Source organism: Apis cerana, linkage group LG15, assembly GCF_029169275.1.
Source record: "Apis cerana isolate GH-2021 linkage group LG15, AcerK_1.0, whole genome shotgun sequence".
In the NCBI taxonomy this organism is placed as follows: domain Eukaryota; kingdom Metazoa; phylum Arthropoda; class Insecta; order Hymenoptera; family Apidae; genus Apis; species Apis cerana.
This window is the reverse complement of record NC_083866.1, coordinates 4,060,140-4,085,450: the sequence shown is the minus strand read 5'-3', so window position 1 is coordinate 4,085,450 and position 25,311 is coordinate 4,060,140. Positions and strand designations below refer to the sequence as shown.

Sequence of the window (25,311 nt, the reverse complement as noted above, 5' to 3'; positions counted from 1 at the left end):
AGTTATTGCAGTCTATATAAAATCGATTATTCAAAAAATAATTAAAAAAACATATTATAATAATATATTATATTATTAAATTAATAAATAATATATTATATTTTATATTTTTCTCTATTTATTATTATTTTTTTTAATATAATATATTTTATATAAAATTAAAATATTATTACATTCTAATAATATATCATTACATTAGAATAGATTGGAATATTGATAATATACTTTCCGCTATAGGATTTCATGCAATAACGGGAAACTCCCAGTATGATTCAAAAATATATATATAAATACATTCATCATCAAAATTAATGTAAAATCAATCATATTATTATCATCAATTATTTTCAATTATTTATTCATATATCTCAATTCTCAATTTTTTTTATACTATTCTAAAGAATTTTATTGCAATATTTTCAGGTTTTAAATTTTTTAAATTATTAATTATCTGTAATTATTTTGAAAAAATCAAATAAAAAAACTTTTGACTCCTATGATTTACTTAAATAATATATAATAATATGTATAATAATAAATATATATATATATAGTTTTTTATATTTATAATAATACATTTATAAAAATTTAATTACTTAATAAAAATTTATAATATTAATATAATTTAAATTATTCGTATATTTTTGTTGCAATTATTTTTAAATTGTTCTTAATTAAGTAATAAAGAAATGGTGAGATGTTTATAACTGCTTTCATTTATTCTGAGAAATAGAAAAGTATTCTAATATAACCCATTATATCTATATTGTACTATTATAATATTTTCCGTTATTATGATATTATTATGATATCAAGATACTTGAGTAATTTTCATTTACTCATACTCCATATAATTAATTAATTTATATTTTTTTAGAAATTCATTTCATTTTCAGAAAAAAAAGATTTATCATTTATCCTACTACCAGTTACTCTTGGAAGGGATACATAAAAGTGATGTGTAAAGAGAAATATGAAGCAGTTGAGAAACTTACAGAGTAGTGAAGGCATGTCTTGATGATCGTCATTTTTGTTACCAATAATAATGTTCATTATAGTATTTTTATGTTTTCTATGTAATCCGATTTTTTGTAATGCACTGGACAAAGGTAAAAGAAAAATTTTTAATAGGCAATAAGTAAAAAGATATAAAAATTAAAGTTTATATTATATATCTAATATTAATATAATAATCTAATGACATTTAATATGATATTTAAAATTATATTTATAAATGATTAGTTTTATTTTATTGTTATCGAAAATATATTCTTGGAAAAATATTAATTTTTTATTTAATTTTTTATTGATTCAATAAAGCAATACTTTTACAGCAATACAAAATTCTATTATTCTGATACATGTAAAAGAGGATTAGATATTAATACTGGAACAAAATTTCAAATGAATGTAATAATATTTATTTATAAATTATATTTTATATATTTTTTATATATTATATATATATAAATATAATTCAATATTTTTTAAAATAATTTTAGGGATCTTAATTGAGAAAAATTTATAAGAAAAAATAAAAAATAAATACAGTGGATTGCATCAATATTAATTAGGATTTTTTATATATATATATCATTATACATATTCATCTATATATAAATTTCATAATTTTTATCTAATATTTAATATTTTTTCCAGGCGAGGCATGTATTACTGATGACAATTCGCCAGGTATTTGTAAACTTCTTCAACAATGTCCTTTGGTTTATGAAAATTTATTAAAAGGATTAACTCCACGTAAAATATGTGGATATCTTAATTTTGATCCTGTTGTATGCTGTCCATATATAAAAAAAACATCTACAACTACAATTACAACTACAACTAAAAAAATTACAACTCTTCCACCATTTACTGAAAAGATGAAAACAAAAGCAAGTATGTATTTTATATATATATATAATTTTTTAAATTCCAAATTCTTTCAAAATCTTTATGTTGTAATCCATTATAATAATAATTTTAGAATGTGAAGAATATAGTAGATACGTATACACGACCGAATATCCACCAATTTTAACAACCGATAAGAAGTCTGCAAATAAATCTTTGTGTAACATTAAAGATCGCACACTTATCATCGGTGGTACAAAAGCTAAACTAAAAGAATTTCCGCATATGGCTGCAATTGGATTTGACTCAGCAGATGGCATTGTTTGGGCATGCGGCGGCACATTAATTTCAGAAAGATTCGTTTTAACCGCTGCACATTGTACTTTTAACAGAAACTTGTATATATTTTGATTCTCAATAATTCTTATTATTTCTTATTATTCAAATTATTATTAGTTATATAATTATATAGTTGTTAGTACTATAGATATTAGTATTAACAGCAAAATTAATAAATAATAATTATGTAATCATTATATAAATATAATATATAAATTCAAGTATAATTTTTTATAGCAATAGTACTGCAAATTGGGCACGATTAGGTGATTTAAACCTCGAAAAATCGGATGATCATGCAGAAAATTTTCGCGTTGTTGAGCGAATAAGAAATCCTCATTATAAACCACCATCTCAATATCACGATATCGCGCTTCTTAAATTAGAAAGAGATGTGCAATTCAATGAATGGATAAGACCCAGTTGTTTACCGTATTCTTTACCGGATAGTGGCCCTGATGGTAAGGCAACTGCAACAGGATGGGGAGATGTTGAATGGCGTAAGTATAATAATTTAAAAAAATCTTATTTATTTCAATATTTAAAATAATATTCTATTTCAATTTAAATTTTTTTCAAGACGAAAGCGGCTCAAATGATTTATTAAAAGTAACAATTAGTTTGGTACCTCAATCAAAATGTAATAAGTTATTCATCGGAAATGAGAAAAACAATAAACTCAAATTCGGAATTACAGAAGATTCACAAATCTGCGCCGGTGAACTTGGAAAAGATACTTGTCAGGTAATAATATTTTAAGAATAATATATTACATAATAAAAATATGAAATTTATATCTATTGCGATTGTAGGGAGATAGTGGTGGACCACTTGTCATCTTAAATCGAGATTACTATTGTATGTATACTTTAATCGGTATAACAAGTTTAGGGAAGCTTTGCGGTACTATTATTCCTGGTATATATACTCGCGTTTATAATTATATTGAATGGATAGAGAATATAGTTTGGCCAGATTTATAATATAAATATAAAATAAATACATTTTTAATATTAGATTGTATTTATGTATTTTATTTTTTCATAGATTTACAAATATTATAAATTTATATAGAATACAAACATTTGTACACTTTATATAATCAAAATTTTATTACGCAATACATATTAAATATATACACATAATATTTCAATGTAATTTATAATTATGTTTTATTTCAATATTTTTTTTTAAATTGTCTTTTTCGAAAAATAGAAATATTTTTAATATTCGTAACTATAAAGCTACTAAAAATTACTATAGAATTTTTCATATGTACTTTTTTCTGAAATGGATATATATTTAAAATTATGTAATATGCAGTTATTTGAATTTTCAATATTACAAATAATTTCTATTTTTCTATTACAATAAAATACATCGTAATATAAAATTCAATTAATAATGAAGATTGATAGTGAATATTTTAATATTAACAATTAACTTATACAAGAATATTGATACAAGAATAAAAAATTATATTATATGTACATACGTTTTTTAGATTTGTTCGCGCATAATTATCGTTAAATGAATCTTGTAAGAAGGAAATAATCTTGTCATATTTGTTTTTTCCTACAATCAATCACTATTAAGGAAATATTGAAATTATAAAAGAGCAAATTATAAAAGTAACAATTAATAAAGATAAAAATGAATTTGAAACTATAATCTTATATATAATCTTATATATAAGCTATAATCTTATAATAATTGATATTACCAATGATGATGTTGTTAATTTTGATCTTATTTTTTTTTTAAATAAATTTTATTATAAAATAAATTAGAACAATTTTAATAATTCTTTCGTGTAATTGGTAAAGAAAAAAAAATTGGTTAAGAAAATATAATATTTAATATTTATATACTTGAGGTAAAAAAAGATAAGAGATTCGAGTAGTGAAAATGATCTATTAATAAAAAAATAAATTTATCGTACTACAATAGAATAAATAAATGATCGCATTAGATTTTATCAAAATTCTCCTTTAATGCGATTCAGATTTAAATTCACTTGTTAAATTTGCTTAAGTTTTGCGAGACGATAAAAAACTCTCTTCTACATAGAAATGTAGAATGTAGAATGTACGGGGATATAGTATATAATATATCGATATATCATCATTTTTTAATTTTATTTTGCATCATATTTGTTTTCTGTTTTCACAATGTTTTTCAGTTTTACATGATGCAACAAATAGACAATTTCTGCTTATTCTATGGGGTTATATAGTAATTGAACCTATCGTGTGTTGTCTACAAATAAAAAAACTATTAGATATATTTAGAGAATCTATTATTAACATTATGATTGCTACCATCACTTTCACTTCTTCGATTCGAATCTGGGACATCAAAGCAATACAAAGTAAATATTTTACAATAAATATTATAGAAATTTGAAGATTGTGATATTTACTTGAGCATTACTTTTAAAAAAGAGTTATTCTTATCATTCCAGCCATTTTATATCTTTCGTTAGTTGATATCATTTTCTTTTTTATTTTAGAATTCAGTATTTAAAAAGAAAACATAATAATAGGTATTTTATTAATTATTAATTATTTAGAATGTGAAGAAATTCAAAATTTATTATCAATGTTACAAAATCAGTAATCGGAGAATTCATATTTATAACTGCAATTAGATTTCTAAAGAAGACATTGTCTGACTATGCGATGGTTTCCTAATTTCAAAAAATTTTGTTATTACTGCACACTATATCTACAATCGTAACTGGTAAAGATTTATTTATGAGCTATTTATATTAATATCAATTTATAATTTCATCATAGGTACATTGATTTTTAATTTCTAAAGATATCAGAAATAATATTTCTTCATCCTTAAGAATAATAGAATATGGTATTAAAGTTTGATCATTTATTTCTTTGATACATTAATTTATGATAAATATTAATTTCCCATATGTATTAATTTATCTCGTTTATCTAATAGTAAATCTAATAATAAATAATAAATAAGTATTAGATTAATACTTATTATATAATAAATTCGTATAATAAGTAGTTCATATTTCTTTATAAAAATATTAAATATTGATAATTTATAAAAAATTTTTTTATATTAAATAAACTCGATAAATATGTTTGTTTTTCTAATGTATTTGAATGAACTTGCATACAATATCTAATTAAAAATAATTTTTTATAAAGAAAATGCAATTTGGATACGATTAGGTGATTTAAAGAGATCGAATGATAATAAAATGCAGTTAATTTTCGAGTTATTGACAGAATAAGATCCCATATATAAACTACCATTTGAATATCACTTCTTAAACTAGAACAAAATATAATATTTAATTAAATGTTGTTTAGTACATTCCTTGCCAGATAGTAGTGTTAATGGTAAAGCTATTGCAATGGAATAGAAACGAATCGAATGGAGTAAATTCATAATAAAATTAATTTTCTATTAATATTAAAATAATCAAATTAATATTAAAATAATTTTTAACTAATTTTTTTTTAAATGAAGATAGATCAAATGATTTGTTAAAAGTTATATTGAATTTGGTATCTCATTTGAAATATAATCATACATTCATTAATGGTGAAAAAAACAATAAACTCAAGTTTGGAATTGTGAATAATTGGCAAATTTGTAAATTTTTAGTGAACTCAAGAAAGATACTTGTCAGATATATTAGATTTTGAAAATAATATAAAAAAAGTATTAATTAATGTTAAATTTATTATATATATAAAGTAATAGTGGAGGATCTCTAGTTATCTTAAATCAAATAATATGTACAATTTAATCGGTATAACTAATTTAGAAAAAATTTGTGGTAACATTATTCTTGATATATATACTCGTGTTTACTATGTTCCATGGATAGAAGATATAGTTTAACCGGACTGTCTAAAAGCTAAAGAGAACATGATTTTGTGCTCAATTTTTTTTAAAAATGTCATGTACTAGATTGTAAAAAACTAGATAGATTGTAAAAATAAAAATTTTTAATAAATATATTTTAAAATTTACTGAATATTTGATTTTTATTAATTTTGATATAAGTATTTAAAGTAAAAGCTTTAGATAATATTTTGTATCGATGTGAAAAGACGCGCAAGCGCCAATTGGTAGATTTTACCTAGTTTTCGTTACACTGTGTACGTGTGCAGTTAAAAATCAGGTGATCATCTATTTTCATTTGTCCAGAAGCAATTGCTTTCGAGGTAAGAATCGTTTCATAGATTGGTTGTTTTATATAATGCAAAAGTGCACAAAATTAATGAAAAATCCAACATACAATATAAATATATTACTAAAATTAAAAACTAATTGTTCTTGTATTTATAATTTGAACATAAATAGCATCAATATTATCAATTTAAGAAAAAAATATTCATCAGTTAAAAATTCATATGATTTTACATTATTGATATTTGCACAGTGATTCAATGTCTGCCATTCTCGACGCATGTGGAAATGATACTGGATCACCCTCAATATCAAAAGCTGAGGATAATTTATCCAATAGTGACGGACCGTTAATTAAAGGCTACATTCGTCAAAATAGTTGCAGTAGTGTTCATATAAGGTGTAATAAAAATTTCATATTAATAATCGAATATGTAATATTTATTATAATAATAATCATTATTTTAGTTGCGAGAACATTAATCGAACAATTGTATCATCTCACATCATGTCGGCATCTAACAAAAAATTAGCTAAAAGACGCTATTGTCTATGGACCTTAACTTTTATTCTAGCAATAATTGGATTATGCAATCTCTTCCTCAACATTACCGTGATTGCTGTTTTGCGAATTAGTCAAGGGATGGAAGCGATGGAAATGATATCCGATGAAAATCTTGTAAAATTTTATGGAAAAACTGACTTAGATAAGGTCAGATATTAAAATATTTCAGAAATATTTTTATATAATTATATAGATAATATATTATATAGATAATATATATATAGATATGCTTGCAATCAGGAGTTTGTCAAAGTTATGGGGATGAACCAATGGAAATCTCTGGTGACGAAGCAGGTGTACAAATAGATGTAAATAATCCACGATCATATGAAGAAACACGCGCTAAAATGATGATTTTATCAAATGGTACCACTATATCGAAAATAGAATCTTTCGAAGTAAAAGATTTTAGAACTGGGATTATTTACTTTACTACTGATTTTCCAAATTTTGGTTTGCCTGTTGGGGTGGAAAAAATTGATGTGAAAATTGCAGAAACGTATAGAATCACATCACCGGTTAATGAAAGTCTCATTGTAAACTCCGACGATCAAATTTCTATGCAAGGAGCAGAAGGTGCTAGTATAGAAAGCAAAAATATCGTTTGGAGCGCAGATACAGATATTTCTTTAAAAAGTATTAATGGAAGCATTATCCTTGATGCCAAAGATGGTGTCTCTATTGATACAAAAAATATACCAATAACACCATTATTTTTACAAAATCCATCTGGTCATGAACAATATAAAGTTTGCATTTGTATGCCGCAAGGAAAACTCTTCAAAGTACCGATTCGTACTGGCGCTAACAGTCGATCAATAAACTGTGCTCGCATTAATCGAACTCCAGAAAATGATCCTTGCTTGCGATAGAATCAAACATGTATTTAGATTTTTCATTCAATTTTATTAAAATATTTAATACTACCAAAATTAGAAATCTTGATTTGACATTCGACTTACGATTTAAATAATTAAATATTAGCAAAATATTTTAAATCTTTAATTAATAAAATTTTTCGGAAATTTGGAAAATAATAGAGAATTGAATTATATATTTTACCATTAATATACATATATAATTCAGACTTTATTCGAGATATTACGTACAAATTCACACATAATATCATCATGTAAAAACATTGACATTAGTTATATTATTGCTAATAAAAAAATCATACATTTTTGAAATTTGTGTATAATACTAAATACATTAATTTTTTTATCAGATACTCAAAATTGTCAATAAAATTATAGAAAATAATACAAAATTCTCAATCTTTCATAAGACTATGAATGAAAACATAATTATGTTGAATAAAAAAAGTTAAGCACTTTCTGTTATCATTTCTTCATTACTTTCTTCCATATCTTCTTGTTGTTCTTGTTCTGTAGGAGGTTCATATACCTTGTCTAAAGGACTAGCAACAACACCACCTGCCCATACACTCATTTCTACAGCAAGTTTATTGGTACCCTCAAGTAATGGTCTATAGCCTCCATGACCCAAGACACGTAATAATGTTTGAGCTGTGAGACATACCAAATCTTGTTGTTCTAATGTCATGGCTGTGTGTACACGTATATTGCCACCCTCACATGGATCAGAAATACCTTAATAAAATCATGACAAATATTATAAAATTTATTTATAAAATATTATTACATTAAGATATAATAATTTTTACCAGCAGATCCTGGAAGGAAGAGTCCAGAAGCAAGTAATTGAAGTACTCTTTTATATGCCTGATTTATTGGCAATGCTTGTCTACTGGGATTATTCATTATAGCATTATGCGCTAACAAATCTAACATCCAAGGAGATAATGGCTCTAAACCTTCAAATCTACTTCTCAAATCTCTAAGTAATCTTATTAAAACCTTTATACTGGAATGATGAGCATTTTCTTCAAACCATCGGGAATGTCTAATTGCAGCAAGATGACCTTGACATATTTTTACATCTAAATGCTGATCAGATTCTAATTTTCTTAAATTCTGATGTAAAGTGGTAATCAGTACACGTACTGTGGCTTCATTATTAGCAATATCAAAGCCACGCTCTGTATGAGTGAGTCTAAATATTTCTTTGGGATTAACAGTTTTTAAATCATTATTAACTTTTGTACCAAGTGCTTCCACAGCTGTTTTAGTAGGTAATGTTTTGAGGATCACAACAATATCAGCAACATTATGACCTTTGATCATAGTTCCTTTTTTAAAGCTACCTACTTGTCTCACTTCTTCTAATTGCTGTAAATAATAATTATTATTAATAAATAAGAAATATAATTAAAAATTAAAAATTATAAAAGAAATTTATATTTACACAAGCTTCAAAACTGCCTGGAGCAACTATTAAATTATCAAGTACACTCTGTAATTTAGTTACTAAATTTAAAATAGAAGTTTGTTCTTTTGGTGTAGGACACATGTCTGTATTCTTTTTTAAAAGTGCCATTTGAAAATCTGATTCATCTGGTGCTGGTTTAACACGTGGAAATGCAGCTTCACATAAAGTATAGTCAAATGGATGACGTGGAAGAAATTGTTTTCTAGGAAATCCCATTCCACGTCCCATACCACCACGACCTCCTCTAATCATTCCACCTCGACCACCTCGTACCATATTATGTCTAATTACAAAAAGAAAAGTATTCAAAAGTAGAAATATTTCTAGAAACATTTATTGCAATATATTAAAATATTTTTAAAAATATCAAAAATACTTTCTATAATGAATTCTATAAATCTTTAGAGATCTATAAATGAAAGAAATAAATTAACTGGAATATAGATTAATGATATGAATAAAATATTTTAAAAAAATTAACCTAAATATTTTCCGATTGTAAAACTATTACTAATTAATAATTATCTAAGAATTCTTAAGGTAAAAATATAATAAACTTACCAAAAGGTAGGAAAATAAATTTAAAGTATTATTTTAACTTCTATCAATAATTTTCATTCACACTTATCAATACAAATTTTAATTAATCACAACTAAGTAACATTAAACACATCAAAACATTAATTTAGTAAATCAAGATATTCTACCGAAACATTATATGAATGACATTTTAGCGCCATCTAAGTAAAACAATGTTTAAAAAATAAAAATTTTTATATAATATTTATTGAATAAAATAAATACTATGAATAAATAAAAAATTATTATTATAACAAAAATAAATATCTATAAAATATATGGCAAATTGATAATATGAATGATAATAATCTACATATATTCTATGATATATAATAATTATATTTAATTTTCGTTTTTATTTTTTATAAAAAATATCACAAAATAATTATTAAGTGTATTTTTAATTATTATAAAATATTATTTTTTTATATTAATTAACTAATTGATTAAATTTTGTTATACTATATAATATTAAATAAATTTAAAAATTATATATATAAACTTATATTAATCATAATAAAATTTTAATTATATATATATATAATTTATAACTATAGATATATTTATAATATATATATATAATTTATAACTGTAGATATATTCATTCTAAATTAATAGAAATATCAAACACCAAACCAATAACCATTTTTCATCCTTCATACACCTCATAAATTTACAAGTATAATAGTAACACAACTTAAATGGAACTGAAAAACTAAACTATATACATTTTATTTATCATTCATCTTTGCTTCATTTGGCCAGAATGTCTAAAGTTTCTTTAAAATCAAAAACACTCAGACACCGTAGGAGGTATATGTGAAACATTTTAACAAAAATTTTATTTTATATTAACTATATTACTTTTTTCTTAATAGAAAAGTTCCTGAAAAAAAGATGATTATAAAACCATATGGTTTTTGTTGTTCAATTGATGATGTTGATCCATTAACAAAATATGATAAACTAAAATCATATAAATCTTCATTGATGTCTTTATCTGCAATACATGAAAGTCCAACTTTTAAATTTCGAACAGAATTCACTGATTATATGGATTATGAAAATGCATTAAAAAAGAAAGCCAAGTATATAGATGTTGGAGATTATAAACGTAAAAATTATAAAAGAAATAAACAAAGTTTACAAAATATGAAAGATTTAAAAAGATTATATGAAAAAAAAAGACCATTTAATAAATCTAACGATTTTGAAGATTTACATGATGAAAAATTTGCATACCTTCTTCAAGGACCAATGCAATGGTATCTAGAAGATGAAATTAATTCAGCAAAAGATATATTTTGGGAACAAAAAATAAGAAAATATAATGAAGAAATGGATAAAAATACTGAAATTGGAAAAAAGAAAAGTAAATTTTAATTTAGTTACTATTTCCATAAGTACTACAATAAAATCTAAAAACTTCATAATTTTTTTTTAGTAATGCTTATGATGAAAAAGGAAACAGATATATATCCTCGATGGTATCAAGATTTTTCTATTAATCAAGTAATTTTCATTTTTTATCAATTAAATATAAAAATCAATTAAATATATTAAATGTTGATTAAAATATTTTCAAATTTATATATATATATATATATATATTAATTTATAGATAAAAAATTTAAGAATGTTACAATGTATAATGCATAAAGATTGTGAAGAAATGGTAACAGGACGTACTCAAAGAACTCTTATATCAATTGGAATTGTATCTACATTTTTCACATTAACATCAGATGTTATTAAAAAGTTGCAAGAATCTTCTAATTGCAATGTAATCGAATTTTTAAGAGAAGTTTATAAAATATTAACAGGAAATTATTTTGAAGAAGAAGGATATAGTATGCTGCGTCTTATTTTTAATTTATTTTTTTATATTTTATATCTTTATATTAATTCTATTTTTAAATTTTAGAAAAATTTTATGATTGCAATGAAAGAATAATCTTATCAGCTATTGCATTTTTAACTTTACCAGAAACTGTTATAGAACTACATAAACGTTTGCCGCCTATAACAATGCCAAAATTACATCCAAAACGTAATATTTTCTTATTAATGTGTTCATATAATTTATTTATATTTCTCATTAAATTATTCATATATATTATTAATTTAATATTCTATTAATATATTGATATATTATTTATATAGCTATTGCGCCAGTAGTATCAATACGACAGAAAATGAAATCGCCCTATGAAGAAGAACTTTTTACGCGACCAGATTGGTGTACTTTTTATAATCATTTACAACATTGGCAAGAACAATGTAAATTAACGCCATTGCCATATGTAATATTACCTCCTAAAGAGTGTATTTTAAATATAAAAAATGTAATAACCAATCCTTATTACAAAGAAATTAAACACAATAAAGTACAAAACAATCCTGAAAATAGTCAATTAATTCATGTTAAAAATAATTTTCCTCCTGTTCATATGACGAAAAAGGAAAATGTTTCTAAAACAAAATCAAATTCCCAAAAAGAAACAAATATTGTTAAAATTAATAAAAAACAAGATAAAAAAAAGAGTAATACTATTCATGACATAAATTCTGTTGAGTTACATCAAGATCAAACTTTTAAAAATGAATATTATAATGAAAATAATGAAGATGAAAAATTAAAAAAAATAATAAATTCTCCAATAAATATGCAAAAAATACAAAATGATTCACAAAAATTTGGTGGCCTTAATGTTCCACCTTTGTATGAAAATACATTATTCGATTTTACTATCAATGGAATTTCTGAAAAACCAGGGCCAATAGAATATAAAATATGTGGAATTCTACAACCACCACAACCAAATAAAAAATCTTGGCTTGATGAGAAACATGCACATTATATAATAGCTGGTGCTTCTGATGAACCACCAACTTGTCCTGTAACATATGAAATGACTGGAATTGCAAATGTAGTACCTTCTAATAGCGATGAAAGATTTTTTGCAGTATTGAAACTTGGGGATGGACCTAAAAAAATTTATCCAAGTGGTAGAAAGAATTTATCTCGTCATTGGCAAGAATGGTTGCAAAATGTAGATGAAGAATTTCGAAAAGTAGAGAGAGAGGCAAATAAAATGATAAAAAATATAGAAGCTATAACAAAATTAGTATTTCCAGGACCAAGCTGTGATAGCTGTTGTTCTTGTAGACAAACTAGAAAATCGTATTTTAGAGCAAAAGAAACGAAAGCACCTTATTTTGTAATAGATACTATAGCTGAAGATGATAATAAAAATAAATATATTGTAGGATCAATGGCAATGCATTCTCCTGCACCAACTCCTCCAGAATCAACTGTAAACTTATTAGAAGTTATAGCTTCAGAAGATGTTCTTAAAACAAGTTTAATAATAAATGGTATCACAACTGAAACAGGTGAAACGCAATATTATATTACGGGTGCTCAGGAGGATTTAATACGCGTACCTGGACGAGTTATAGAGCCACATCCACCTAGGCCACCAAGAAATGTTCCGCCTTGCATATGTGCAATTCAGCAAATGTTTAATAAAGGTTTAACTTCAACTTTGAGTCATGATAACATACCATGGACAAAAGAAGATGGATTATGTTTTGGAAAAAAATTTAGACCCCAAGAATTTCCTGCATATTCTTGTAAGAAATATCCCGGTGATAAATCATGTAGAAGAAGTCCATTTATTAATGAAATAATTAGATTACAAAAAAAAGCTGAAAGAAAAAAAAAACAAGAAACGGAGGTTCCAGGGGAAAAGAAAATGTATAGTATTGCAGATTTTCAACCATGTGGAGATGAACATGGTATGAGTATTTGTGGAGGACCTTGGGGTACTTTGCATACTTTAACACCAGAAGAATTAGCAGAACAAGAAAAATTACGAAAAGAAATATTAAGAGTATGTTTTATTTTTATAAATTAATTTAATTATAATTATAAAAAATTATAATAATGTTACAATATATAATAAAATCATATTATTGTTTAGAGTCCTCCATGTGGAACAAAACCTGGTCAAGCTGTTTGTGAAGGTCCTTTTGGAACACGAGTACCAAAACGGGAAATAGTTATAGAAGAAGAATTAGCAGGAGAAGAGGAAGAACTTGAAGAAGAAGAAGAAAAAGTAATAGAGGAGGCACCACCTCCTATCAAAAAAGAAAAAGAAAGGAAACGTGACGAGAAATGTTACATGAGTCCGCAATCCATAGAAATTAGGAAAAAAGAAAAGGTTGTGGAAAAGAAAGTTGAAAAATTTATTCCTGATCCCACATATCATGGTTATGATGATCCATGGAATATATTTCGTACAGCACCAACAGAAAAAGAATCTGAAACTGATTTTAAAACGTTATTAAAGCTTAGTTCTCCAAAACGACCAGCAACGCCCGTACAATCTAAAATATTAGATGAAACTGAAAAAACTGCATTAGAAAAAAATTCTAAATTAAATACTAAAAAAGAAAATTTAAAAGAGTTAAAAAGAATTTTTCTAAAAGACAAAAAAGAAAAAATTCCTCCTAAAAGTATATCTCAAATTGAGGAAAAACGTGATCGAGGAAAATTTAAAAGCGAAAAAGTAAGTAGATCTCAAAGTTCGAAAAAAGAAAAAATTTCGAAAAGTGTATCTCAAATTGACGAAAAACATGATCGAGAAAAATTTAAAAGTGAAAAAGTAAATAAATCTCAAAGTTTGAAAAAAGAAAAAATTTCTATATCTCAAATTATGGATAAACAAAGTCGAGGAAAATTTAAAAGCGAAGAAAAAAGTGAAACAAAAACATCTGATAAAAAATCAATTTCAAGCGTAAAAACTAAAAAAATGAATGATAAAGTATTACAAATTAATATGAAAAAAGATAAAACAAAAGATCAAAATCCTTCAAAATCAAATAATAAGCGCGATCAAAAAGCGAATAAAAATCCTTCATCTTCGAAATATTTAGAGAAACAAAACGAAAAATCAAATCCTAAAAAACTTATATCTGATAAAGAAATATTTTTAACACGTGATGATCAATTTCAACAAAAGATACGTAATGCAACAAATTATAAACAAGACAAGAAAATGAAAAATACGAAGAAATCAAATCATAACCCAATTTTATTAGCAAATAAAAACAAGCAAATAAGAAAAAAAAAATCAAATAAACAATCAAATTCAAAATCGATAAGACGAGATAAAAAGAAAGATATATATATTGATCAGGATATAGATCCTGAAACAGCTTATAAAAATAAGATATATGAATTGAAAAATATGTTAAAATCTCCTGAACTCTATCCTTATGATGTTAAACCAGTGGATATTCCAGATGAACTTCCAGCAAAATGTCAATTAGAATACGACTATGATATAGAACCTGTAATTGATACACAAGATGAAGCAGATGCAGATATACAATTACCAAGTAAAGGTCCTTGTGGATGGAGGACAAAATCAGAGCAAAAATTGCCAACTAAAAAAACTTTAGTATATCTCAGTGAACCAGACTATCCTCCAGAAACAGTACCAGTAAGACCAGGAGGAAAACCATGTATTTGTCGAGAAAATAGAGCGAAAAAAAAAATATTATTATATAATATTGGAGGAAATATAGGTGGAAAAAAAGATGACGAAGAAAAAAAATTATTAAAAAAAAAAAAAGAAGTAGAAGACAAAAAAATGCAAGTTATAGATGGTGTCATTTATTATACTCCACCACCGAGTCCCCGTAGAAGTGACGAATATGTACCTGAATATGATCTTTACGATTCTCCTTATGACATGTGTCTTACTCAACGTAAAGATCAAAATCTAAAATTTTTCGAACAATATAGTACACCTAAAATATCGGAAGTTTCAAAAAATAAAGAATCTTGTGGTTGTAGTCGATATATAGATACATATGGTATTCAAGCCACAGAAGAAGATGAGGAAAAAATTCAATTGATGAAAGAACTTGACAAGACCAGAGAAACATTAATAAATGCAAAATCACCAAAAGAACGTTGGGATCTGGCACTTAAAGATGTAAGTTTATCTGAATATTTTACACGATGTAGAGATAATTTACCTTGTTGGCTTAAATGTGCCAAATTTAATAAAGTGGGTTGTCCTATACCGCATCGTAAACTTAAAACAAAACGACCAGTTTGTGAATGTAAATATGAAAGAAAAATACTTGAACATAGGGAACAAAAATTAAAATGGAAGGAACGTCAAAAACGATTAAAAACTTTGAAAAAACAACCTTATACAAATGTTGCAGATATTTCAAAACCACTAGTGCCAAATACAAAATTAATGATATCAGATGTAAAAAGAATTCCAAGAGAGGATGAATATGTTGACGATATTAAATATTGTATAACTGGCGTTGCCGAAAACTATTCTTATTTACCACCTAAACAAGTAGTAGGTGGTGTTCATATGGCTACTCCTATTCAAACACCTGAACCAAGCGAACATGAAATACCATGTGTTTGTTTACATCGCCATTGGTCTCCTACAAATATTCAGCCTGGACCATTGCCAAAACCTGAAGAAATTTTACTTGCTGAAAAAAAAAAGAGACAAGAAGCCGTAAAAGAAGCATTTAGAGAAATTTACGCTCCTCAGCCAGTTTATCATACGCATGATGAGCATAGTTGCAAAGACACATGTGGTCAAAATTTTAATATAGAAAATGATGAAAATATTAGAGAAAATGAAACAAAATTTAAGCACGATGATAATCGCAATAAAACTTCCTATTTACAAAAATCTACTGATGCTAAAAGCAAATTAACAAATATTTCTCAATCTACTAAGCATCGTGTTAAACCAAATATTGACTATACTCAGGATAAAACAGAGATTAAGAGTATGTCAATAAAAAAATCCTCCGAAATTAAAACAAAAAGTTCATATAAGAAAAATAAAAATACAGATATAATAGTACAAAAAGATTTCGGAAGTAAAATAATTTCAGATAATAAAGATATTAAAACTGATAAAATTGAACAAAAACGTCTAAACATTTCTCAAAAATTACAAAATAATCCTACCGAATCAAATATAGAAAATGTAGGTATATCGGATAAAGAAAATGAAGAAGATTTTGATGATTCCAAAAATTATTTAATGGCCATAGTGAAGGTAAAAGATACTTTTTTTTTTTATATTTTCTATCTATTTGGATTAAATGTAGAAATTTTTGAAATTCTTAATGATTAGATTGAATTAAAAAAAATGGCAGCAGAAGGATTTCTATTTGCAAAACTACCAAAAAGTTTTTTAATGCCACAGTTGCGATATTGGCTAATGTATAGAAAAGGAATAGTTGTTACTGATAAAGAAAAAAGTAAGTCAAATTTATTTTCATATACACAGTATTCAATATATAAATTATTTGCAATGTAATATTTTTAGAGAAATTATTACGTAAGAGTATTAATTTATGGAACAAGTTAGATACAATTACTAGTAAATCCGAAGTTCGAACTCCATTATTAAAAATGACAAAACTTCAACTTAGAAATTTAACTTTCGATGATGCTCAAGAAATGAAAAAAAAGGTTTTTTGAAACAATAAATATTAAAAAATTTTCAATTAGATTATTATTTTAATTATACAATTATAATTTTATTCATTTATAGATTGCAATGAAAAAAGCTATGTTTTATAGTCAACTTCGTAAAGAACGCGTTTTGTATGGACGATCAATGTGGAATTCAATGGAATATGGAAAATTTCCTTCGATATCGTTTAAGCAAGCATATTTCACTTATATGGCTAGTAAAGAAGCTGATGGTCATGTTTTTAAACCATGGATGCCTTCCGAAATACGCGATATGAACTAAAAATATATGTCACATATAAGAATTCGAATGTAGATAATCGATCTGAAAGTCGAATAATTTTTAACAATCGAGAAAAACTCGAATGAAATATCGATAGTTTGATATCAAGATTTTTAAGCCTGTTAAAACATTATAAATCTAGGAAGATGGATTTCGAAAGTCCAGATGTAGAAAAAGAATTTCCTGGATTATATGCATCAGAATCAGCCAAAAAAAGTAACGAAAGCGATTGTATGTATTATCAATAATCAAATTATCTAATTTCTTTTCCATAAAAATTATTTTAAGAAAGAGGTTATACATATTATAGAAATCATAAATCAAATTATATATTATTTTCCCAAATATTTTCTAATTAATTATTTAAAATATTCTATTTATATTTATAAAAATAATTAGTAATTATATTTATATATTTTTAGTTAGTGATGAAGGTGGACATGAAAAACATTCCAAAAAGGAACTCCTTGGTGGTAAACGAAAAGAAAAAAAAGATCGAAAAGATCGAGGATATGCCACATTAGAAGGAGAAAGTTCCCCTGACGAAGATCAGGAAACAAAGTATGTTTTTTTTTTTATATAACTTTTTATAAGTTTTATAAGTTATAAATATTAATTTATTTAATAATTTTTATAAGTTGTTTTATATATTTTTTATTTTTAAAATAAAAATTAAGTTCATAACTATTAAACTATTTATTTTATGTTTAATTAATATTTTTTAATAAAAAATATAGATATATAAATAAATATATCAAGTAATTTTAATTTTTATATATTGTTAGCACTGACATATTAATTAACTTATTAATTTAAAATTAATTATATCGATTAAAATATTTAGTAGTATCTATTAATATTTTAAAAATATTTAAAAATAGTCATCTTAAAATGGAAAATAAACTTATCACAAATATTTATGATTTTATATTGTTAATCATTTTAATTCTTATTTCTATTATAAATATATATTTTATTGTGAAAGTATTATTTTTATATATACAATAAAATATATAATAAAAAGTGAATAATTATATTGAAAGATAAAAGTATACACAAAAGTTATATTTTATAATGTATTAAATAAATATATCTTTTCATATATTGTATACAATTATTATATTTATTACTTGAATTAGCATATGATTTAACTCACAGAAGTCCTTCAAAGTCAAAAAAGACTAAAGCTTTCAAGTTTCCATCAAAGAAAGAAAAACGTGAAAAATCCAGAGAAAAAGAAGGTAAAGAAAAAGATGGTGAAAAAGAGAAAGATAAAAAGAAAAAAGATAAGGATGAAAAAGATATAGAGAAAGAAAAACGTAAAGACAAAGACAAAGATAAAACAAAACAAAAATTTAAAGATCGTAAAAAAGGAAAACACACTGCAGAAGATGGATTAGATATTGGAGGTAAAATATATGATATAAAATTATTTGATAGTATATAGAATTAAATTTTTGAATAATTATCTATCTATAGAGGGGCAACCAGTATTTGGCGTTAGTCTGCATTTAGCAGTGGAAAGAAGTCGTTGTCATGATGGCATTGATTTACCTTTAGTTGTGAGAGATTGCATTGACTTTACAGAAGAACATGGAATGAATATAGAAGGCCTATATAAAGTTCCAGGAGTTAAATCAAAAGTTCAGCATTTAAAAAAATTATATAATCATAGGGAGTTTGTAAATTTATCTGAATTTGAACCTACAGTAGCTACAAGTTTATTAATATTATTTCTTAGGTTTGTATATCACTATATTAAATAATAATAAATATTTTAAAATGAAATATTACAAAATTAAAGTTTTAATAATATAGGGAACTGCCAGAGCCTGTCTTAGAAAGCAGTGAAATGATATCTAGATTTGAACAAGCAGCATCAACAAAAGATGTTGCTCAAAGAGAAGCACAATTATTACATTTAACTCAGCAACTTCCTAAATGTAATAATGTTCTTTTAGCATGGATTATATTACATTTAGATCATGTCACAATACGAGTATGTTGAAAAATATACTGTTTTATATATGTATTACATAAAATATAATATTTCATATTAATATTTCAGGAAAAAACTACTAAAATGAATGCTCAAACCATTTCAATGACATTAAGTCCTGTATTACAAATGAGTCATAGATTATTATTAGCTTTGTTGTTTCATTGCAAAGCTCTTTTTCCAAATGTAAAATTAACAAAATATGTGCCACCACTTTCATCTGGTAGTATTAATCTTCCAGATTCTGTAGAAAGCATAATAGCTGAATTATCTAAACAAGAATCATTACTTTCGCAAATACACATGCAAATGAATGCAGGTTTTGTTACAAAATTACGCGAAGAACAATTATGGGAAGTGCAACGTATGATAACACAATTGAAGGTTCTATTTTAATATTTATTCTTTTAATTTAAAAATATCAATAAAAATTGCAAAATATAACATCAATTTTTTTCTCTTTAGAGAAAATATAAAACAGTTCAAAAGATGGAAGGTGCTGCGCAGAAAAGTTTAGATGAAGAAGTAAAATCAAATGATGAAATTGTAGTAGAATTAAATATACAAAAAACAAAAACAGAAGAAGAAGATATAGAATATGCAAAATCGGAAACTCAATCAATGTCTACATTAACATTGAAAAAGGATAATAAAGTACACATTCTAGAAGACAATAAAGAACCAACAAATACAAATATTATTCAAAATGAACGAAATGTTCATGCACATGATAAAGATATTATTGATTCTACTGAAATATCTACAATTATACCACAATTTAACGAACAAGAAAATATTTCATCTATAATAAATGAAAATGGTACGAATGATGATTAAAATTAATTTACAATACCATTACATATTATTTTTATTACACTTATTTCAGTTTCAGCAGTAGAACTTGAACATGAAAATGCTATTGATAAATTGAGAGAGAGTTTAATTTATGAAGAATTATTGAATATGCAAGCATTACTAAAATCGCGAATAAATCAAGAAAAGAACGAAATTAAACGATTAATGGAAATATTAATAGAACGTGGTCCTGAAAAGAAAAAACCAAAAGAACGAGCACATTCGCCGAATGAAGCAGAGATGACAGCTATGATACAATTAGTTAAAGAAAATCAGTTACTTGAGGTACTTATACAAATTTATAATTTAATCTCTAAATTTTAAAATAATATTCTATTTATATGTTATTAATTAATATGTATTTTTATTTTAGAAAAAAATGACTACTTTAATTCGCAGTATCATAGAAGAAAAGGATGCTTGTATAGAACTACGTGTTCAATTAGCAGTTCATCAATTAGCAGCTAAAACCTGACCATTAATTATAAAATATTTTTAATTCATTAAAAAAAAACACAAATTCTGAAAATATGTAACAAGATATTTTGCACAAAATGAACATATATAGTTTATAAGATGTTATTATAATATTTTCTTGACTCATTCTATTCTCTTGTAAAATAATAAAAAATATATATTGAACATATATTTAAATACGTATTTTATACTTAATATTTTATATTAGAATTTCAATAATCCTAAAAACTTCGATAATGTTGGATTATTGGATTACATTCCTAATATAATAAAACAAAAAAAAATATAAAAAATGATGATATATATACATCATCATTGATATATATACAATATAATAATATAATTTGTTTACAAAAATAAATTATATAATATATAAAGAATAAGATAGATACGTAAAATATATATATAAAACATTAGTTATTGTTAGGATTATGTATGAATGCTGAATTACTAAATACCAATTATTGAAATTATATAAAAAATTTTTGTTTATATATTTATATACATATATTTTATATATATTATTATTTATATTCATTCAATATAATAATTACATTAATAACAAAACAAATAAAATATTTTACCGTAGATACATTTATAGTATATTTTACATATTTATTTGAGACAAATATTTTTTTACAATATTAAAACAACAATATTAAAACAACAAAGATACATTTATAAAATATGGATTAAACAATCTGTGCATAAAAGATTAAACATTTTTATCAACATCAAGTAACGTTTAATATTTTTTTTTTCTTTTAATTGAGTATAATATTTCTATAGATGAAAATTTTATATTGGAATGTGAAACCGAAAAATATAAAGTTATATAATGATATTTTTTTTTATGTTAATACTGAATAATATATTATATTTTACACAATCACTTGTTATAAGTGATTATTCGCACAAAATATCTATTATTATTAAAATTATATTTTAACGATATAGAATTAATATTAAATTATATATGTAATTCTCTATATATTTCTGTATTACACATTTAACATTATCCAGCTAATTAATTTACTAAAACTTATTAATTTCAATTTTAATTTATATTTGATACAGAAATAATTTTATGAATTTAATATTTTTAAAATTATATAAATATATGATTTTTTTCAATTTAATCATTAAAAAGCAGAGAATCAAACCATTTTTCCATTTCTTTCATTCATAATTCTTTTTATACATTTTAAACAAAAAAGATTTAATTTTAAATATGAAAAAAAACTAATGACGTGAATCTCTTGGATAAAATTCGGCGAGAATATTAGTAGGAATTCGTTTGAGCATCTCTTTAGGAAAAATACGTAATAATTGCCAACCAATATCCAATGATTCAAAAACCGTACGATTTTCATAACTTCCCTGAGAAATAAAGTTTTTCTCAAACTTAGAAAGAAATTCTAAATATAGTAAATCATCTGGTGTTAAAGCTTCTTCACCAACAACAGCTTTCATAGCTTGTACATCTTTTCCAATAGCATAACAAGCATACTAAAATAAAATCATATTTGTAAAAAGTATATACATATTTTTTTAAAAATTATGAAGTATATAAAACTTACCAATTGATTAGATACATCAGAATGATCTTTTCGTGTCCATCCTTCACCAATAGCAGACTTCATAAGTCGAGATAGTGAAGGAAGTACATTAACAGGTGGATAAATTTGTCTATTATGAAGTTGACGATCAACATAAATTTGACCCTCAGTAATATATCCAGTTAAATCAGGAATAGGATGAGTAATATCGTCGTTTGGCATAGTCAAAATTGGGATTTGAGTAATAGAACCATTACGACCTTCTACTCGACCAGCTCGTTCATATATAGTTGCTAAATCTGTATACATATAACCAGGAAAACCACGTCGTCCTGGTACTTCTTCACGAGCAGCTGATACTTCACGAAGAGCCTCAGCATAAGAGGACATATCAGTTAGTATAACTAGAACATGTTTTTCGCATTGATAAGCCAAAAATTCAGCTGCAGTTAAAGCAAGACGTGGAGTGATAATTCTTTCAATAGTAGGATCATTAGCTAAATTTAAAAAAAGGCACACATTTTCCATAGAACCATTTTCTTCAAAATCTTGCTTGAAAAAACGAGCAGTTTCCATATTCACACCCATAGCAGCAAATACAATGGCAAAATTATCTTCATGAGAATCCAAAACTGATTTTCCAGGTAACTTTACAAGACCAGCTTGACGACAAATTTGTGCAGCAATCTATAAAATATATATCAATTTGAATAATTGCATAATAATTAATATTTTATAATTGCATATTGATATCTTAAAATATCTTAAAATTTTGATATTTAATATAGAATACCTCATTGTGTGGTAAACCAGCAGCTGAGAAAATAGGAATCTTTTGCCCACGAGCAATAGAATTCATAACATCAATAGCTGAGATACCTGTTTGAATCATTTCTTTAGGATAGATACGTGACCATGGATTAATTGGTTGTCCTTCAATATCCAAAAAATCTTCCGCAAGAATAGGAGGACCTTTATCAATTGGTTTTCCAGATCCATTAAAAACACGTCCTAACATATCTTCAGATACGGGAGTCCGAAGAGTATCGCCAGTAAATTCACAAAGAGTATTTTTTGCATCAATACCAGAAGTACCCTCAAACACCTGAACAACTGCTTTAGAACCTGATACTTCTAATACTTGACCAGATCTTGTAGATCCATCAGCAAGTTTTAACTGAACAATTTCTGCAAATTTTGGAAATTTGACTTCATCTAATATTACCAATGGTCCATTTACACCTGAGACGGTTTTATATGCTATAAAAATAAAAAAAAATTATTGATTTAAAATATAACTTTAATTATTATTAATTATTATTAATTAATTTAATACATATTATAAAATTTTATTTGAATAAATATATATTAAATATAAATTTATGTATAACTTTTATAATATAAAATAAAATAACTTATAATATTATATAAATTAAAACTTATAACAATATTATAAGTTATATATAATATATTTATATAACATATAATATATAAATACATATAATAAATAAATGAATATAATATATAATATATAGTATAATAATATAATAAATTAAAACTTTTATAATATTATATTATAAAAAAGAACTTTATAAATTATCATATTAGTGCTGCATCTAGTCACATGATGGATGTCTCTATTCATATAAAAAAGATTTCAGATTTATAATTAAGTTATTAAATTTTATAAATATGCGAGTGTTCAAAATATTTTTATATATTAAATTTATATATTTTTTTATTTATTATGATTAAAAAATAAATACATTCAGAATCAGCTGACTATGGTAAATCGATCTGCTACGCCCATTTTATGCCATTTAATAATATTTATATTTTAAGTTTTCTTCTTTTGGATTTTAATAAATATTTATTTTAATAATATATATAAATACTTACTAAGTCGTGGCTGTGATATAAAATCTCTTGAAACAGCCAATACATGTTCTTTATTAGCTTGACGTTCTCCGATACTTTTCGGATACATCTTTGTTGAATGCCTCTCCTAGTCTTTTAGGTCGATCAAACAGTAGGACGTACTGTTATACTACTTCAATGAAAAGAGATAGATTAAATATTAAGAGTGGGGATACGTTTAAATTTCAAGTTAATAAAAATATTATATTTTTATAAATAAATAATTATGATTATTAATTTAATTAAATACATTATGAAAATAAATAATATATTTTATATTAATTATATACTTTTTTACATTAAAAAATTTGATTATATCTAAATGAATTTTATTTTGATTGATAGATATATTGAAAAACAAATGTCTGACAAAGATGCAACCAATGGCACGTGCGATCACGTGGCTTATACTAAGTAATTCATTGCATATTTATTATCAACAAATTTTTTTATAAAATTACTTATTATAATTAAATGTATTATAAAAAAAAATTAAAAATTATTCATGAAAGAATATTCATGAAATTATAATATTTTTGTTATATACATAAACTTTATTTAGATTGATTTATTAGAACTTTATTTGTTTTTTATAATAGCGGTTTATTTAATTGTAAACATTTAATTTTAATAAAAATTATAATGACTAATAACCTATATATTAGAAATATTAAAAAATTTCTAATACATTTTTATTATTTATTTAAACCTCAAATTATTCATTTAGATTTTTTTATTTGTAAAATAAATAAAATTAAAAAATTTTTTTTGAATAGAACATTAAAAACTCGAAATCTAATTGAAAAATGATTACGATTTATA

At 24.1% G+C, this 25,311-nt stretch overlaps 6 protein-coding genes across 9 annotated transcripts; 4 read left to right on the top strand and 2 right to left on the bottom strand.

The window, feature by feature from the left end:
- Positions 1–901: 901 nt before the first annotated feature.
- LOC107997953 (serine protease snake) lies at positions 902–3,351 on the top strand. The gene is made up of 6 exons (XM_017056906.3): positions 902–1,109; positions 1,660–1,899; positions 1,988–2,252; positions 2,431–2,693; positions 2,774–2,937; positions 3,006–3,351. The coding sequence occupies exons 1-6, from the start codon at positions 1,046–1,048 to the stop codon at positions 3,174–3,176; spliced, it is 1,167 nt and encodes a 388-aa protein (XP_016912395.1). The 5' UTR covers positions 902–1,045; the 3' UTR covers positions 3,177–3,351.
- A 2,894-nt stretch (positions 3,352–6,245) lies between these two features.
- Positions 6,246–8,269, top strand: LOC107998038 (uncharacterized). Of its 3 annotated transcripts, none has more exons than XM_017057048.3 (4): positions 6,246–6,401; positions 6,620–6,766; positions 6,835–7,078; positions 7,156–8,269. In XM_017057048.3, exons 2-4 carry the CDS (start codon positions 6,627–6,629, stop codon positions 7,801–7,803), a joined length of 1,032 nt encoding a protein of 343 aa, XP_016912537.2. In that variant the 5' UTR covers positions 6,246–6,401; positions 6,620–6,626; the 3' UTR covers positions 7,804–8,269. The 3 variants fall into 3 exon arrangements, with proteins under 3 accessions (XP_016912537.2, XP_016912538.2, XP_016912539.2); XM_017057049.3 differs by having other exon boundaries at positions 6,620–6,768; positions 6,942–7,078; XM_017057050.3 differs by lacking the exon at positions 6,246–6,401 and having other exon boundaries at positions 6,629–6,768.
- On the bottom strand, positions 7,957–10,003 carry LOC107998037 (interleukin enhancer-binding factor 2 homolog). Its single transcript, XM_017057047.3, has 4 exons — positions 9,845–10,003; positions 9,260–9,566; positions 8,619–9,183; positions 7,957–8,544 (listed from the first exon to the last, which is right to left on the bottom strand). Exons 2-4 carry the CDS (start codon positions 9,557–9,559, stop codon positions 8,258–8,260), a joined length of 1,152 nt encoding a protein of 383 aa, XP_016912536.1. The 5' UTR covers positions 9,560–9,566; positions 9,845–10,003; the 3' UTR covers positions 7,957–8,257.
- A 274-nt stretch (positions 10,004–10,277) lies between these two features.
- LOC107997940 (uncharacterized) lies at positions 10,278–17,682 on the top strand. 2 transcript variants are annotated; one of them, XM_017056891.3, is made up of 10 exons: positions 10,279–10,675; positions 10,741–11,234; positions 11,307–11,374; positions 11,484–11,712; positions 11,787–11,912; positions 12,026–13,758; positions 13,849–16,977; positions 17,056–17,182; positions 17,251–17,396; positions 17,479–17,682. In XM_017056891.3, exons 1-10 carry the CDS (start codon positions 10,629–10,631, stop codon positions 17,680–17,682), a joined length of 6,303 nt encoding a protein of 2,100 aa, XP_016912380.1. In that variant the 5' UTR covers positions 10,279–10,628. The 2 variants fall into 2 exon arrangements, with proteins under 2 accessions (XP_061941645.1, XP_016912380.1); XM_062085661.1 differs by lacking the exon at positions 17,251–17,396 and having other exon boundaries at positions 10,278–10,675; positions 17,479–17,617.
- Positions 17,683–17,775: 93 nt separating this feature from the next.
- LOC107992701 (ralA-binding protein 1) lies at positions 17,776–21,190 on the top strand. The gene is made up of 9 exons (XM_062085664.1): positions 17,776–17,913; positions 18,105–18,243; positions 18,841–19,091; positions 19,162–19,423; positions 19,501–19,681; positions 19,751–20,065; positions 20,147–20,501; positions 20,568–20,821; positions 20,910–21,190. The coding sequence occupies exons 1-9, from the start codon at positions 17,829–17,831 to the stop codon at positions 21,009–21,011; spliced, it is 1,944 nt and encodes a 647-aa protein (XP_061941648.1). The 5' UTR covers positions 17,776–17,828; the 3' UTR covers positions 21,012–21,190.
- Positions 21,191–21,591: 401 nt separating this feature from the next.
- LOC107992702 (V-type proton ATPase subunit B) lies at positions 21,592–24,645 on the bottom strand. Its single transcript, XM_062085666.1, has 4 exons — positions 24,472–24,645; positions 23,366–23,832; positions 22,594–23,259; positions 21,592–22,522 (listed from the first exon to the last, which is right to left on the bottom strand). The coding sequence occupies exons 1-4, from the start codon at positions 24,557–24,559 to the stop codon at positions 22,256–22,258; spliced, it is 1,488 nt and encodes a 495-aa protein (XP_061941650.1). The 5' UTR covers positions 24,560–24,645; the 3' UTR covers positions 21,592–22,255.
- Between the last annotated feature and the right edge of the window lie 666 nt (positions 24,646–25,311).

What these genes read in the sequence shown, in the direction of transcription:
- LOC107998037 (XM_017057047.3), bottom strand. Translation starts at nt 9,559, where the DNA reads ATGGTACGAGGTGGTCGAGGTGGAATGATTAGAGGAGGTCGTGGTGGT. An exon ending in CAGGCAGTTTTGAAGCTTGT is followed by an intron (nt 9,184 to 9,259) that starts GTAAATATAAAT and finishes TATTATTTACAG; the next exon opens with CAATTAGAAGAAGTGAGACA. An exon ending in CTTCCTTCCAGGATCTGCTG is followed by an intron (nt 8,545 to 8,618) that starts GTAAAAATTATT and finishes GATTTTATTAAG; the next exon opens with GTATTTCTGATCCATGTGAG.
- LOC107998038 (XM_017057048.3), top strand. Translation starts at nt 6,627, where the DNA reads ATGTCTGCCATTCTCGACGCATGTGGAAATGATACTGGATCACCCTCA. An exon ending in TGCAGTAGTGTTCATATAAG is followed by an intron (nt 6,767 to 6,834) that starts GTGTAATAAAAA and finishes TCATTATTTTAG; the next exon opens with TTGCGAGAACATTAATCGAA. An exon ending in GAAAAACTGACTTAGATAAG is followed by an intron (nt 7,079 to 7,155) that starts GTCAGATATTAA and finishes ATATATATATAG; the next exon opens with ATATGCTTGCAATCAGGAGT.
- LOC107997953 (XM_017056906.3), top strand. Translation starts at nt 1,046, where the DNA reads ATGTTCATTATAGTATTTTTATGTTTTCTATGTAATCCGATTTTTTGT. An exon ending in TTGTAATGCACTGGACAAAG is followed by an intron (nt 1,110 to 1,659) that starts GTAAAAGAAAAA and finishes TATTTTTTCCAG; the next exon opens with GCGAGGCATGTATTACTGAT. An exon ending in TTGGAAAAGATACTTGTCAG is followed by an intron (nt 2,938 to 3,005) that starts GTAATAATATTT and finishes TTGCGATTGTAG; the next exon opens with GGAGATAGTGGTGGACCACT.
- LOC107992701 (XM_062085664.1), top strand. Translation starts at nt 17,829, where the DNA reads ATGGATTTCGAAAGTCCAGATGTAGAAAAAGAATTTCCTGGATTATAT. An exon ending in TTATTAATATTATTTCTTAG is followed by an intron (nt 19,424 to 19,500) that starts GTTTGTATATCA and finishes TTAATAATATAG; the next exon opens with GGAACTGCCAGAGCCTGTCT. An exon ending in TAGATCATGTCACAATACGA is followed by an intron (nt 19,682 to 19,750) that starts GTATGTTGAAAA and finishes TTAATATTTCAG; the next exon opens with GAAAAAACTACTAAAATGAA.
- LOC107997940 (XM_017056891.3), top strand. Translation starts at nt 10,629, where the DNA reads ATGTCTAAAGTTTCTTTAAAATCAAAAACACTCAGACACCGTAGGAG. An exon ending in TACGAAAAGAAATATTAAGA is followed by an intron (nt 13,759 to 13,848) that starts GTATGTTTTATT and finishes ATTATTGTTTAG; the next exon opens with AGTCCTCCATGTGGAACAAA. An exon ending in TGTTACTGATAAAGAAAAAA is followed by an intron (nt 17,183 to 17,250) that starts GTAAGTCAAATT and finishes TAATATTTTTAG; the next exon opens with AGAAATTATTACGTAAGAGT.
- LOC107992702 (XM_062085666.1), bottom strand. Translation starts at nt 24,559, where the DNA reads ATGTATCCGAAAAGTATCGGAGAACGTCAAGCTAATAAAGAACATGTA. An exon ending in TATATCACAGCCACGACTTA is followed by an intron (nt 23,833 to 24,471) that starts GTAAGTATTTAT and finishes TTATTTTTATAG; the next exon opens with CATATAAAACCGTCTCAGGT. An exon ending in CTGATGTATCTAATCAATTG is followed by an intron (nt 22,523 to 22,593) that starts GTAAGTTTTATA and finishes ATTTTATTTTAG; the next exon opens with TATGCTTGTTATGCTATTGG.